General features: G+C 36.7%; 1 protein-coding gene across 1 annotated transcript; it reads right to left on the bottom strand.

Annotated features, from left to right (window-relative positions):
- Positions 1 to 3,436: 3,436 nt before the first annotated feature.
- LOC125352226 (olfactory receptor 2B11-like) lies at positions 3,437 to 4,375 on the bottom strand. Its single transcript, XM_048347351.1, has one exon. The coding sequence runs from the start codon at positions 4,373 to 4,375 to the stop codon at positions 3,437 to 3,439; it is 939 nt and encodes a 312-aa protein (XP_048203308.1).
- Positions 4,376 to 16,362: the final 11,987 nt, after the last annotated feature.

The raw sequence follows: 16,362 nt of genomic DNA, 5'->3' as shown, positions 1-16,362 counted from the left end.
ACACTGGATAATACATATCTTGAAGTGTTCTTGAAGTTGGTATGTAAGATTTTGAATGCAAACCGTCCAAAACATTCACTAACTCATGCCAGCTTTATAATACTTGTGACTGGTTTTCCTGTACCTGTCTTTTATTACAGTGTTCTAACAGGTCACACACACACATGCACACACACATGCACACACACACACACACGAATGTGTAGTCATATTCCTGTATAGGGTTTTTATACATAGCAGAGTATTTCTATATGCTCCTAGAAACTATGTTTACTTAACCATTTGGGGAAATTATATGTACTTATTTATGCAAACTGAATGTTCCAAAAACATATTTCTGCTCTATTTGTATTCTATATTATAGTTCATGATCAAGTAGAACTTAGAAAAGTGGAAAATTGGGACAGCCTATTGAAAACAAATAAATAGGGAAGGGTTAAAAATGGAAATATCAATATATGGTGGTTCATATTATACTTGATGATAGTTCTAAAGGAGGGGTAAATGTGTTTGAAAATGAAGAGTAATGGGTAGGTGTGTGTGAAATAAAGTGATTCTCAAGCAATTATGTACTTCAGCTTCCTATCTTTGTAAAGCAGTTAAAGCTAATTATGAAGACAGAGTCCTTTACAAACCTAGAATAGTTTAAAATATTTTTCATTGCCTTCCAATAGTAAAAAAAATGCATGAGGTTAAAATCATAATAAATATAAGCGAGTTTGGGAATTTGGACCTAAGTAGATGGAATAAACTCTTAAATGACTTACTGAATACTCACTGTACATCCAAGTTGCATTTTGTGTTTATGTGACTTTTGTACTTAATTCTTACTTAATTCTGCTTAGATAAAAAATTTGAACATTAAGCAAAATGAGCCCCAAGATAAGGAAACAAGAGGTTTTTCATTGTTGTTGTTATTTTTAATGTACGATGTGAAATTATTTCATTTTTCTATCATTTATCTTTCCAATGTTTTATCCCATGATGTCACTGTATTTGATGTTGGTTCTCTAGGTATTGTATAAACATTTATCTGAATTAGGAGAAAGGAGAATATCAAAATGGCGAGACAAGGGATAAAGGGTGAACCAATGCAACAGCGCTACTCACAATATAATGTGTTGGAAATTAACTCTACCATCAGAGGAGGGGAAAGGACTGGGGGATGGGGAGGGAAGGGGGGAGAAAATGGAGGGAGCAGGTAACAAGTTTGATGAGAAATGTCCTTGACAATAAAATTAAAAAAATTGAGCATTTACTCAAAGTACATGTTGTTATATGTTAATAAAATATTTCTTTCTCAAGTTATGATAACAGTTAACTTTCTATATAATATCTTTTATTCAAGCAAATGAGTTTATTTCACTATACTAATTCTTCTCTACCCAATATTGATGCTCTTGTGTTTTCCAGGGATCCACCAAAGCACTGGAATTCTCAATATCACAGTTTGAATATGCATTGAATTTATTGCAATCTTAAAGATACATGTTGATTAGAGTCCTGGTTTACATTTATTTGTTTATTTATTTATTTATTTATTTTTGGCCAGTCCTGGGGTTTGGACTCTGGGCCTGAGCACTGTCCCTGTCTTCTTTTTGCTCAAGGCTAACACTGTGCCACTTGAGCCACAGCACCACTTCTGGCCGTTTTCTGTATATGTGGTGCTGGGGATTTGAACCCAGGGCCTCATGTATACGAGGCAAGCACTCTTGCCACTAGGCCATATCCCCAGCCCCTGGTTTACATTTATTTACATCATCTCTTTCAGAATAGGTTGATGCACTACTATGATGCAATTATGAAAAAAATGAGTTCTAAAAGATTATCATTTCTATTCATATCCATGTCAATATCTATCTATCTATCTATCTATCTATCTATCTATCTATCTATCTATCTATCTATTTGATCATCTATCTACCAGTCTATGTATTTATTTGTGATACTTGAGATTGAATTTTTCTGCCCAGGCAGGCCTCTTCTGGCAATCTTACTGTTTTTAGCTTCCCCAGTAGTCTAGGATTACAGGTGTGAGCTACTGGTACCCATTTTAGTGCTCATTAATTCATTATGCATATGCTGAAGTCTAAACATAAGCATCTCATACCACACAATTACAAAGTCCATAAATTATAGTCTGTTTTGTACAATGTTTATTTACATTTTGGAAGCTTCTTAGTTTGTCTGTAACAAAATAATGGAAACTGCTTACTGTGTATGCAATTTATTTTGTTCACTTCTGAAAGATGGCAGTTCTAGTTAAGTAGCCAGCAGAGTGATCTCTGGTAAGGACCCAGGCTCAGCTCCCAGATGGCAAAGCACTGCTGCATCTTTCGGATTCTGTAGCACTGCGTTCTCACATGGTACTTAGAAGGACACATAAGGAAAAACTGTGTCAACTCTGTTTCATTAGGTCCTTAATCCCATTCATGAGTGAGGAGTCCTCATGACCCAAATATCTCCTGTATACTTCTCTCTTAACACCATCATGTTGGACGTTAAGATTAGACATAAGAATTTTGGAGAAGCACAAAAAGAAAGTGAGTGCTAGTCCTGGCGCTAAATTTTAGCACTATTAACCAATGATGATAATTTTGAGCATCCTTTGTATCCCAAATTTAAATAAAAATGTTATTATGTAAATTAAAAATAATTACAAATTATTCATTGAAGTGAGCAAGTTGCCTTTCATTCCAGAAACACAAATACTTTCTTTCTAGTACTGATCTTTTTGGATCAAAATGCATTTTACCTGTTCTAATTCATGCATGGAAATATGTTCCATCACTGTTAATAGTACATTGCTTTCTCACTTATTTGGAAATATTCACTTTATTATTTTTATTCAATTCATTTGAGTGTTTTAGTATGCATTATTTAAGCATATAAATACTGTATTCACCAGCAGAAATTATAATGTTCCAGTAAGCGGAAACAGGTGTTGAAAAGGAATTGTAATGCTTTCTTTAAAAAATAGTGGTACAGGGAGGAAGTAGCAAGTTGGATAAGAAATGTACTTGCCTTGCTTATGAAACTGTAACCCCTCTGTACTTCACTTTGACAATAAAGAAGAAAACAACAACAGTAGTACAGGTAAATTGAAGGTAATGTGTGAAACTCATGATTCTTTGCATTCAGACTTATAAAGTGTGCAGTATGCATCTGGTTTTGTGTACAGATAGCGGCCAAAGATTTAGTGGATATGAGGTTTCTAAAGTGAAACTTAAAGTAATCACTACCTGAGTAATAAGAGCTAGTGATCCCACGCCATTGCTTATGATCTGAGCACCATCCTAAAATGATTATAAAGAATATAAGATATGCCACATCATTTTCAGGAAGAACATATAACATGAGATTAGATTATGAGACAAAAACGAGTCATTAAGGAAATCCAGATAAATCAATCAGTTCATTCGATGTTGACCAGCTGTCATTTAGAATTGAACATATTCCTCACCAGGTTGCCTAAGGCCCCCTTTACATCCTTATTCCTCAAGGTGTAGATAAAAGGGTTGAGTGTAGGAATCACGACCCCATAGAAAAGAGCCATAAATTTGGGTTGGTCCCTTGAGATGGAAGATGGAGGCTGAAGATACATGCTAATGGCGGGCCCATAAGATAAGGAAACTACAATGAGGTGAGTGGAGCATGTACCAAAAGCTTTCTTCCTGCCCTCAGAAGATTTGATCTTCAATATAGCACGTCCAATAGTAGCATAGGAGGCTAGAATTAAGCACAGAGGAACAGCTATTATAAAAATGCATGCCACAGAGAGCGCAAGCTCATTTGCCTCCTTTTCACCACAGGCTGTCTTGATCAGAACTGGAATCTCGCACAACAAGTGATCGAGTTGATTGACACCGCACAGAGGCAACTGTAACGTAAAGGTGGCTTCAGATATGGCATAGGCAATTCCACACAGCCACATAATGGACACTAATAGGAAGCAGAGGCGCTGGTTCATGATGAGGGTATAATGCAGAGGCTTACAAATGGCCACGTAGCGGTCAAAGGACATAATTGCCAGTAGAAGACATTCAGTGGCCCCCATTGTGCTGAATAAATAAAGCTGCAGGGCACACCCCACATAACTGATTGTCTTCCTAGAACTTCCCAGGTTGAACAGCATCTGAGGGACGATGCTGGTGGTGTAACACATGTCCAAAAAGGAGAGGTTGGTGAGGAAGAAGTACATGGGGCTGTGGAGCCGGGGGTCTAACCTGGACACCAGGATGATGGCGATGTTTCCCATCATGGCGATGGGGTATGTGATCAGAAGAATAACGAATAGAGGAAGATCCAGCCAAGGCAGGTCAGCAAAACCTAATAGAATGAACTCCTGAGGATGACTTTCATTAATGAATACCATCTTCCTTATTTTGCTTTTCCTATAGTACAGAAGTGGAAAGAAGAACGAGTTATGTACAGGAAGGCACAGTAATGTATTGATTATCCATTGATGGAAGATAGATTGTAATGCCTCTTTGGGAAATAGTATCAATGGTCTTCTTGTACAAAGTTATGTCATTCATTTTCACAACATTATTAATGAAAAGTAGCTACCTTCAACGAATAACATCAGTACTCTGAAGTGATATTTATTTTTTTGTATAATAAATCTATTGACATGAATAATGACTGGAATGAATGAAAAGAAGTTTACTAGACTTTGAAAACTGTCAAATGATACTTTTCAAACTTTGACTATATAAACATTAGGATAATAGGCATTGAATAAATATTGCTTCCTATACTCAGGCATAATACAGAATAGGTGGCATGCCTTTTGACGGCTGTGCTCCAAAGCATTGCCAAAAAATTAAAAAGAGTTAAATTATTGAGTAGCAGTAGGAAAAACCATGAAGCTCTAAAAGAAAAACCCACACACCTCAAGATAGCTCTGACCAACCTCAGTCACTCAGTGCAGTAATTGTATCCACAGGGAGTTAAATATTCATTACTATTAAACAATCTACACAAGCTATTTGGAAGGGAACAAGGATTAAAAAAAATTTAAACCATCATTTTTCTCCATTTCTAATAGAGACAGTTGACTACAGTGAGAAGGTTTGGCATGCTGAGGGATTTGACATCCATGTAATTTTTTCTTGTATAATTACTTAGTTTGAACATTGGTTATTTGACCTTATATGTTGCATTTGAATAAATATATCCCACTTATAGAAAATTTCTTTGATTGAATGGGCTCATCACCTTGTTTTTCATGTGAGTTGAGCAGTATTATGACCACTGACCATGTACATATAAGCCTGCAATTGTGAACTGCAGGTAACTGGATAAACCAGTGTCTGAATTCAGATTCAGATCCACAAGCTGTTTTACATCTTCCTTTGTTTTTCAGCAAAAAAGAGGCACATTTGAAACAACAAAATCCAGTACTTGAGTAAGGTAGTATTGGGTGAAATTAAGTGAATAATGAAGGATTTTGTTTACATTGTACAAATCGTCTATTGGGGAATTGTTTCCTGAATGCCACGTGTGTGATATTCAGATGGAAAGTAAAGATGGTATTCAGTGACAAAACTCCAAGTTACTCTACAAACCAGTTACATTATTGTGGTTACTAAGTACACTTTGATATTTTTCACTGAATGTTCAAGACCGTGCTGTGACACACTGTGCTAAGAGACTTCACTGCAACTGTGAGTCTTTGTCTTTGATTGTACAGTATCCTAGACAGAAGTCTCCAATAACAATAATGATTCCAACTAATCCTAATAATCTCTGTTTGTCAAATATTTCACTAAGGTTTGTGTATCTATTCAATCAATTAGAACCTACTCAAAACTTATGATAAATGAAATTTTATTCTATATGTATATATTTCACTATGTTCCTATATTCTGAAAGTCACTGAGAAATTATAAATATCAAATAATTACAAATGCCATAAAGAAAGTAATAAGATATTCAGCCAAAAGGTTGAGAGTTTCAAGATTAAACAGAAAGCCTCTCTAAGAATGTTTCTTGAGTAAGCATGACTGTTCTATTTGATTTAACTTTATTTTTATAGTGCTAGGAGGAAAACCCAGAGCCTTGTGTATGATAGGCAAACAGAGTTACTTGGTATTATTCAAGATGTTGTTTTAGCAACTGTTTAGATACTTAGCCTGTTTTATGGCAAAAATTCTATGCTGTAGTTGGGATATGAAATAATCGTGGCATGAATTAAAATGCAAAAATGAATATATACGTATTCCAAATCCACCTACATTATTTTATAATTGAACTATGCTATCTACTATATATTCATTTAGCAATGCTAAATTAATCTTTTTCCTATTATTTCAGATCATAAACCATCTTTGAAAAGCATTTCTTTTGTTGTTGTTGGCTGTGGGGCTTGAACTCAGAGCTTGGGCACAGTCATTGAGATCTTTTTGCTCAAGTGCTCTACCACTTTGAGCCACAGCTCCACTTTCAGTTTTTGAGTGGTTAATTGGAGATTAGAGTCTCATGGGAACTTTCAGCTCAGGCTAGCTTTGAACTGTGATCCTCAGATCTCAGCCTCCTAAGTAGCTGGGATTATAGTTGTGAACCACCAGGACTCAGCTATCATTCAAAAAAATTTTTTTTCATTTCTTTATTGTTAAAGTGATATACAGAGAGGTTACAGTTTCATACATAAGGCAATGAGTACATTTCTTTATAGAGTAATTCTAGACTTTCCTCTATGAGCTCTTCATACTTATTTATACCTACCACTAGTGACTGCAATCAGTGAAATATTCTTTCAGCAATTTTATTAAATTTTTATTGCTTTTAATTATGCTCCTTATTATTTGCTGGGTTATTGTAGCTTTTTCTTAAGAATGGTCATCACTCCTGTCCAAAGATAAAATTATAACACATTTAATTATGGCTTTAATAGCCTTACATGCAGTTTATGAATCGGGAGAGACTACATTCAACAATACAAACTGGATAATGATAATGCGCCATCAATTCTGTAATGTAAATAAGCAAACAGAACATGTGACAGACAACTGGATAATATCAGTCTACATAAGGTGGTGATTATTATTATGGCTTTGTAATATAACAACGAAAGAGGATATTCTTATTCTGCCACCTCAGGTAGACAGCAATCCTGTGTTTGAGGGTCTGTCTGCTTTTCAAAACTTCCCTTTGATTGTGTGGTATTCAGTGATGGACTCTAATTTGGTTTGATCTGGTAGGTTGTTTTATTCTCTTGTTTTCCTTACAAAAGTCATGATGCTACTCTTGTTCAGTGGGAGCTTTTATTCTATTTTACTGAATGGAGTCTTGTCTGATTCACAGATTACAAATAAAACTATTCAATTTAAATGCTTTTCTTGTTTTCATAAGTGAGAGACTGAAAAGAGAGTATGTCATGGAAAGAACTATAGTTTTTCAAGAAGCCACTAAAGTAGTTATTTCCTAAGTTTAGAAAAGATCCACTAAAATAAAATGTTCTCTGTCTTTCACAAGCACCCTGATCTACACAATTGAGCCTTTCTTAGGACTGCTTATAAATAAATACTTTGGATGCCATGTAGGTATATACGAATGTATTAACTGAAATACGGTAGATTCAAGTGAGAACTTAATGTTATTCCTTAGAAAAGCAAAGGCAAAGGTGAAATTCAAAATAAAAACCAGAAAGCAGTCAAGGGGTAAGGGGTAGACAAAGAGAAGAGAGGGAGAATGCTGTCAAAAATTCAATTTATATCCTACAACATTAAATTAAAGAGTGAGGGAAGGGACTGGGGAAGGTTGGGTGAGAATACTGATTATGAATGCTGATCAAGGTGCATATTATTCATAAACTGCGTTGTTAATGGTAACTCCTTTGTATCACTAAAATAACAAAGAAAGTTTGTGGAAAAATGCATGATCTATAAAACAAATCACTTTACTTACCATTTTTTGATATTATTCTTCAAGGAACTATGAAGGGATTTATTAGAATTTTTCATATGAGAATTAAGAAGCTTAACTGCATAGAGGAGTATAATATTTAAAAATCAGCTTGAAAACTTATTTGTTTTCAAGTAAGAAAGGGCCCCCAAAAGGACAGACATGATATTTGACGGCCATAGTAGAATGTATGTGGAGCACTTTGTAAGTGTTCTATTTGTACGCTATTTCTAAAACCTCGTGGGAATGATTTTCTAGCAGACCATTATATATGTTTATCTCTGTTGAATTAACAGAGGATGTTTCTTGGGAAAGAATTCTTTAAGGAAAGTACAATTAGCTACTTAGTGAATTACACTGGAAACAAGTGTTTCCTATTGCTAGATGTGTTTTTAAATGAATTCAATTTTCTGTCACTGACTATTTGTTATGTTTCACTTAGGTATCTATGTAAGAATGTAAAGATTTCACTTTTGATTAATGTTACATATAGTTTCTCAATAAAGTGGTGTTTCAGTAAATAATATATACGGTGTGATGATCAGCTGAGGATAATTAGGTTACTCATCATCTAGTTTATCATTTCTTTATGATAAATATATTTAAATATTTTCTAGCCATTTTCACTTATGTGATTTTAAAACAATTATCACCTTCTATGTAATAGAACACTATTTTTCCTTGAAACGATGAGTTTTCAAACCACTAAGTAACTTACTAGTAGTTGTAAGATACTGGGTAGATACTCCTTTTCATTGGACACATAGATTGCAAATTCCTTTTCTCACCTTGTAGATAGTCTGCTCACTATGCTGATTTCCTTACTATGCAAATGTTTTCTATTTTACCTGTTTCCTTTTCTTTTGTTGCCTATGCTTTTATATTGTGGTTCAATGACATCAGTGTCATAGAGTATTTCTCCTATATTTTCTTCTAATATTTTTACAATGTTTTTTGTATAAGACTTTATATTTAAGACTTTAATGCATTTTGTGCTGATTTTTGTTTATGATAAGAGCAACAGATCTAGAATCATTCCTCTACAGCCACACATCCAGTTTGCCCAATAACATTTTTTTTTAAAAGAAGACATTTTATTTTATTTATTTATTTATTTTGCCCGTCCTGGGGCTTGGACTCAGGGCCTGAGCACTGTCTTCTTTTTGCTCAAGGCTAGCACTCTGCCACTTGAGCCACAGCACCACTTCTGGCTGTTTTCTGTATACGTGGTGCTGGGGAATTGAACCCAGGGCTTCTTGTATATGAGGCTAGCACTTTTGCCACTAGGCCATATCCCCAACTCCCACTACCAATTTTTAAAGAAATATGTCTTTGCTCAAATGTGTATATATTCTTGTCATGATGATAAAAATTTTGATTGTGTGTGAATTTATTTCTCATTCTTGCATTTGTCCTTTGTGTCTCTTTATAAGTAAGTATCATGCTCCTTTGCATCTTGCACTTTTTACTATATTTTGAAGCCAGGTTTGTGTTACTCCAGCTTTATTCTTACTGCACATTGCTTTGGCTACTTTGGGTCTTTCATAGCTCCATATAAATTCTAAAATTCTTTTTCTACTTCAGTGAATTATGGCATTGAAGACTAATTGTAAATAGGATATTTTATGGAGAAATTGATTCTAGGACCCTAGTTATGGAAATCCAGAAATTCTTAAGTACCTATATAAATGGCACAATATTTGCATACAACATATGCACATTCTCCTATATGCTTTCATTTATATATAAATTAATTTGAATACCCAGAAAATGCAAATTTCATGGAGATGGTTGGTATTAAAAATCTTTAGGGAATAATGACAAGTTCAGCACAACTATAATCATTTTTACTTAACTGTATTACACATAATTTACTTATTATTTGTATTCATAGCTACAGAACCCATAGACTTGGAGGGCTAATTCCACAATTACATAAATATTCAGGAAAATATTAAGCAGATCTAGATTAAATAAATGATTTGTAAAATATAAATGGAGGTTTTCAGATATTATTTTTCATTTATTCTTAGAATAGCTCACAACATTTCATGATATCCAATAAGATGGTTATTGTTGTTGCTGTTGAGTTGTTTGATTTTCATATATATAGGGAAGTAATCTATACTCAGATAAATAGTTCTGTATGTTGTGTTTATAGTGAACTTCTTTCTGAGTTGACATTGGTTGTTAAACTTTAACAATGCTATCTAAAATGTAACAAATACATAGAGTTACAACTACTAAGTTTGGTATCTTCTTTCTAATTTGGACAAGTGGTAGTTGTCAACATATTTCTTTATCATGTATCATAGGGTCACTATAATTAAAAAAAAACACACTTTTTTTGTGCTGGTACTAGGGCTTGAACTCAGGGCCTGATACTGTAGCTTTCTTACTAATGGCTGATGCACTACCACTCAAGACATACTTCCACTTCCAGCCTTTTGATGATTAACTGGAATTAAGAACCTTATAGACTTTCCTGCCTTGACTTTGAACCACTATCTCCAGATCTCAGCCTCCAGGGTAGCTAGCATTACATGCGTGAGCCACTAATATCCACTGGTTTTATTTTTTAATATCAGTATCTTCACCTCCTGCCAGCTAATCCTTATGCAGTGCTTCTTACACTACTTTTATTAACATGAGAATCCTACTACTATTACAACTTTCTATAATTTGGGGTATATGCTATGTTAGAACTTATTAATAAAAACTCCTGAACTTTCATCTACTTGAAATAATAAAAGTTTACTTTCTACCAATGCTATTTGTCTATCACTGTAGAGCTAGCTCTACATTGTTATCAATCTGGTTCAGAGTTACTAAGAACTCTCTAACATCATTTTGACTGGTAGAGAGAAAGAAAACATAGATTTTAAGGTCATCATCACAAAGTGGGCCACACAACTTTGTTTATGCTTTCTTGGGAAAATAAATTAAGCAACCAGGTGGGCATAAACAGGGAAAGTAAATACATTCTATTATCTCTCTAGAAGTGTGTGTGTGTGTGTGTGTGTGTGTGTGTGTATGTTTGTATCAAATATTATGACCATCTGTTTTCTACACTTGAAAAGTAAATACTCTTCAAAGCACTCTAAGAAAGAAAACAGGAGCTATACAGTTCTGTACAAAATTAGCAAATGTCTCAAAAGATAACTCATAGAGTTTGTAAAAGGTCATGTGCTATATACAGGGAGTGTAGGAATATAGAATGCTATATAATTTTTGCAGTGCCACTTGGCACTGTATATTAATGCTTAGATTTTCTAAGAAATGTATTACTTGAACCAAAAATACAATTTCTAAGAATATGAGCTGATATTTTAAGCCTCATTCACGTGTACTAGGTTCTTCATGTATTAGCTATATTGGTCAAAGCAAAGAATTTAAATATTTGACAATGCAGAAATGTCAAATGAATTTTGTAAACCTGCAATGGAAATTCAATTTGTAGCTCCTTAAGTTATGCTTTCAGGCATATTGGAAAAATACAATTGCTTTTACTGTGCTGTATTTATCACTTTTGGAGAAAACTTATTTTTAAGCATTACATATTCAAATTATCTCCTTTTGCTATGTATTTGAAATCTTACCTCTCATGTAAAGAAGTATACATGAGCCATATTTTGTTTTTCAGGTTTTTAGTGATTTTTCTACTGCAGATGCTGCCTGTTATGTTTCAGTTTTTCTGCCTAACTGTATTTTTTGTACTGTACAAAATTACCTATAAAATATATAGATTGGGATGGGAATATGGCCTAGTGGTAGAGTGCTTGCCTCACATACATGAAGCCCTGGGTTTGATTCCTCAGCACCACATATATAGAAAAAGCCAGAAGTGATCCTGTGGCTCATTAGTGGTGCTAGCCTTGAGCATAAAGAAGCACACACACACACACACACACACACATATATATACACACATATACATATATTATAAACTTTTATATAACTTCTAAAATGCTTTGCTTGTAATACTTTCTCTGTTGGCTAAAATATCAACTCATCTATGACTTTACATTGCCAACTCCAAATAATTACTTAAGAAACTCAAGTTCAGGGTTACTTCCTTCAGGAACTAGAGGCTTTCTTTAGTAAAACTATGTGATTTTTTTCCCCCCTCAGATTTGATAGAATTTAGGAAAATTCAGGAATTTGACAAAAGGGGGATAATGAGAAATTGTATCCTGAGAAACAAAGGGTTGGAAATAGAATTGGAAGTGAAATGCAGCCGACATTGTGAGTGCACACTTAACTAGCTTAAGGCCTGCTTGATCTGAATCAACCTACAGGCTTAGAGCAGTTTGGGGAGAGTGCATGTGATGGATCTTAGCAAGAATATATGTGAGTGTAAAGTCTTTAAAGATTTGGATTCGGAGGGGAAAATCTTTTGTTGAGATCCCTGATTATTTAATCACAAAACACAGTCCAATCCTATGTAAGGAACAGAAAAGTGTTTCTAGAGCAAACAGAATACAAGTTGAAAGGCTGAACCTCCACGTTCTGACTTCTATGACATTGATTGCCAGATAGTAGCCTGACTTAGACCAAAGGATCAGAATGCATGTGAGGACTTCTGGAAGATGAAGGGATTTTAAATTTACCAATAATATGGTTGAAATGCTAAGTGAGGTAGAGATATAACAGTTGTACTTTAGTCTTCAATTTATTTAAAGACATTCTGAAAAAAAAGAGAAATTCTTCTTTTTAGTAATAGCTCCATGGTACATTTTTGAATTGTGTCTTTCTCTTAAGTGACACTTTGTGCATATCCAGGTTCTCAAAGAACATTCGTCAAACAATTAGATGCTTTGATTTATGGTAAAACCTTTCTATCTCATTTACAATATGCAATAGTGACCAAAACTGTCTTTGTTCACAATCTGCAAATGTACTTTGATGAAAATGTTAACACTGATATAATTTCTTTTATAACATAACAGAAACTTCTCAGTAACTAACATACATCCTTTCTAATTCTTATTCACAGTAGTTATTCCTCACATTTTTTCTTTTGTTCTGGTACTGGGGATTGAACACAGGCTCTTATACTTTCTGTTGGCTTTTCACTAAAGGCTGGGGCTCTGCCATTTGACTCATACCTCCAGCATTTTTTTCTGGTTAATCGGAAATAGCATCTTGTGTACTGTCGGGACCGCTTTCACCTTCATGTGTTTCTCGCCCCATCTTGCCGGGCAGAAAGCTGGAGTGCGGCCCAATGTGCAAACCTTGGTGGTGCGTAGTTGCGAGATGCCCCTCCTCCCCTCACACACTTAAGAAATGACAGGGGATTTATGTGGGCTGTCTCGGGGTAAGCTTCTGGAACTTCCACTGGTTTTACTCAGGGGAGGGGTTTATATAACAGTAATGGCGGCAGGAAGGGAAGGGACTAACTACATACTAGCGATAGGCTCATAAGCTGCCCATCTTCGTGATGGCACTGAACTTTCTCTATGGGAAGTCATCACATCCCATAGGACCACCTCTTGGGCCTGGCCAGTCACCATTTTCACACACAGGTGGCTGAGGCGGAAGACGGGGGTGTCTTGCTACCTCTTCCGGTCCTGGACCTGGAAGGTGTAGGAGTGGCTAACAGCCAAGCAGCCCCAGGGCGGGAGAAGAGGCAGGCATCTCGGGACTGCCCCTTAAAGGTATAGCCAGAGCCCAACATGTCCCCCTTTTGTTTTTTTTAAATAGCAGGGGGCACTGTAAACAGAAGGCGCATGTAGACATGAGGCAAATGTTGACATAAGATATATGTGAGGCCTCTTCCATAAAAAGGGGGGTAAGTGAAGGGGCCACCCATTTGGCTCAGTCCGGAGAAATTGGAGTTCTCATCTTGTTTTTCTGCCACTCAAGACAGTGTAGACAGCATTCCCTTCTTCTGGTGGTGAGGTAGAAGCAAGTTCAAGCTTTAGTGACTGTGGTGGTCCACAGAAGCCAAGACACTGGTAACTTAACATGTGTGGTTAGTAAAACATTTTATCATAAGCAGTGAGGCAAGGTGTCAAAAACCTCAACTCCTATTTCCCTCCAACTAGAACCCCTAAGTTTAGCAGCAGGGGAGAGACAAAAGGGAGACAACAATGTGATAATACTCCATTCCAATTTTTTGTAAGGCTGTGGGCAATATTGCCACAGCAAACATTATGCCAGAAAGATGTCAAGCAGAGTCCAGGAAGCAAACAGGGAAGGAAAGCTGGCTGCCTCCGGTGTCGTCTACCGCTGATGCACGCAGGCAGGCTTCCCATATCCCCATGGAAGAGCAGAAGAAATCCAGCACGGTCTTTGTTTTTCTAGAGAGGCAGGCTTCCCATATTCCCAGGGAAGAACAGAAGAAATCCACCACGGTCCTTGTTTTTCTAGAGAGAACAAGAAGGAGACATTTCTCCAGAGCAAGTGCTCCGGGGTTAATTTCCCAATCTGGAAAGGCACATACAAGGCTCCTTCCCGCACTGTTTTGGGAATATTTAATTTTTTTTGTGTAAATTTAAGATATTTACTGTAAGCATAGCTGTCCTTAACTGGTCATGGGGGCTGTTCCCCTCCCCCCCCTTTTAAAAAAAATGGCACAGGAGGGCACCAGGCTGGGAGTATGGGCGAACGTCATTTCTTCTGGAACTACTTCCTGCTGAAAGGGGCAAAGTAGTCAGGGGCCTCTGATTTGCCTGGTACCATCCAGTTTGGTTGGTAAAAGTCCTCATCATTACTACGAGAATGGTTATTAGGGCCAGGGGGTATCATGGTCTCCTCTGCCCAGCTCCTGTAGCTTGGGCACATCAGGAAGTTCCTAGGGCTGGGGCCTCCAGGGTCCAGATCTGTATTGAGCACAGCAGTGTAGAAGGATGATGGCTTTGAACTGCAAGTTCCCAGGTGGTGACCTCAGTGAGGGATGTTATTCTGTTAAAAGAGACTTTTGAAAAGGTGAGGCAAAAGGCTGACAAGTTCACAGGGCTAGTTAACATGAATGGTATAGGAGAACATACCGTGGGCATAAGCCAGAAAAGTTCCATTTAGAACATGAACCCAATTGTGGCCAATTAAAAGGAAGGAGGGATAGCTGAAGGAAGTGTTTAGGGATAGTGGTCCGGTTTGGAGTAGCCAGTCAGAGGCTAAAATAAATATATATATACATATATACAACAGGCAGGAAAAGGAAAACGGACAGGTATGGGCATTGGGTAGGTACAGCTATTCCTTCTGATCTCCCGGCTCTGATTAGTTTTGAAAGGGCAAGACAAGGCGACTCCGTTTAGGATGTGACATCATTCTCCTCTTACTCCTCTCCATATCCCTGTTTCCTGGACTGGCTGAATCCCAGGAGGGCAGGTGCTTGTTGCTGGGATGGCATGTTCCCATTGGCATTCACGGAGTTTGAACTCAGGGCCTGAGCACTGTCCCTGAGTACTTCTCCTCGAGGCTAGTGCTCTACCACTTGAGCCACGGTGCTGCTTTTAGCATTTCTCTAGTTCTCTTGAGCCAAGCTTCCAGTCTGGGTCTTTGCTGGTTAATTGGGAGATGGAGTTTTAGAGAGATTTTCTGCCCGGGCTGGCTTCGAACTGCAATCAGAGGAGTTCTAGCCATAAAAGCCCTTTTACATCCAATTAAAGCAACAAGGAGAACAATAGGAACAGAGCCCCATCTGTAACCTGTCGAGAATTGACCAGCAACTACTTGTCAGAGTTCTGTCGTAACACTTAGAGAACAGCAGACTGAATGAGATCTATGTGCCATTAATTTAAACCATACCATTTGATCTTACCAGCAGGTGGAAGAGAGCACAAATGAATAATAATTAGGAGGGCAAAAGGTCAGGACAATGTAAAAGTGTTAGCGTCGGTGGATCTGAAGTGGCTGTGTCTTCCATCCAAAATTAGCAGGCCGGCAGGAGAGATGGGTTGTATCTGGGAAAGGATGTAGTAGGATCTCAGAGAGTCCTCTGGACAGGCTGTCACACCTCCTGCAAGATTCTACACAGACTGTTTAAAGACATTTGAAATCCCCCAGTATTTCCTGGTTGGTTGGTCTGAGTATTCTCTGGCTTTTGGAGGCTGATGCCCTTCTGGTTCAAGCAGGGTAAAAAGATTTTCCTAGTCACAAAACCCACATAGCTAGCACACATTTTTAACCGGTATTCTGTGAAGCAAAACGTTAATATTTGGTCAGGAAAATTTAGGTTAATAGTCACATTTGTATAAAATGATTTTGATCCCTCGATCTAAAAAGAGTTTTAAGCGAGTTAACATAGTAGTTAAAAAGGCAGTAATTCTTAAACCATGATGCTAGATTTTATATGCTTTTACCCTCAGACAGATATGCAGACAGACACATACACAGACATGGTTGTGTACAAGCTTTGAGCACTCTTAAAATTATTTTTTGATTGGCCATGTAAGTTTTCTGGAATTCCACTAGCAAGATGATATTATTTTGCCCATATTTTTAGAA

This window comes from Perognathus longimembris, chromosome 6, assembly GCF_023159225.1.
Source record: "Perognathus longimembris pacificus isolate PPM17 chromosome 6, ASM2315922v1, whole genome shotgun sequence".
In the NCBI taxonomy this organism is placed as follows: domain Eukaryota; kingdom Metazoa; phylum Chordata; class Mammalia; order Rodentia; family Heteromyidae; genus Perognathus; species Perognathus longimembris.
The sequence above is the reverse complement of the archived record's forward strand: the minus strand, read 5'-3'. Positions and strand labels throughout refer to the sequence as shown.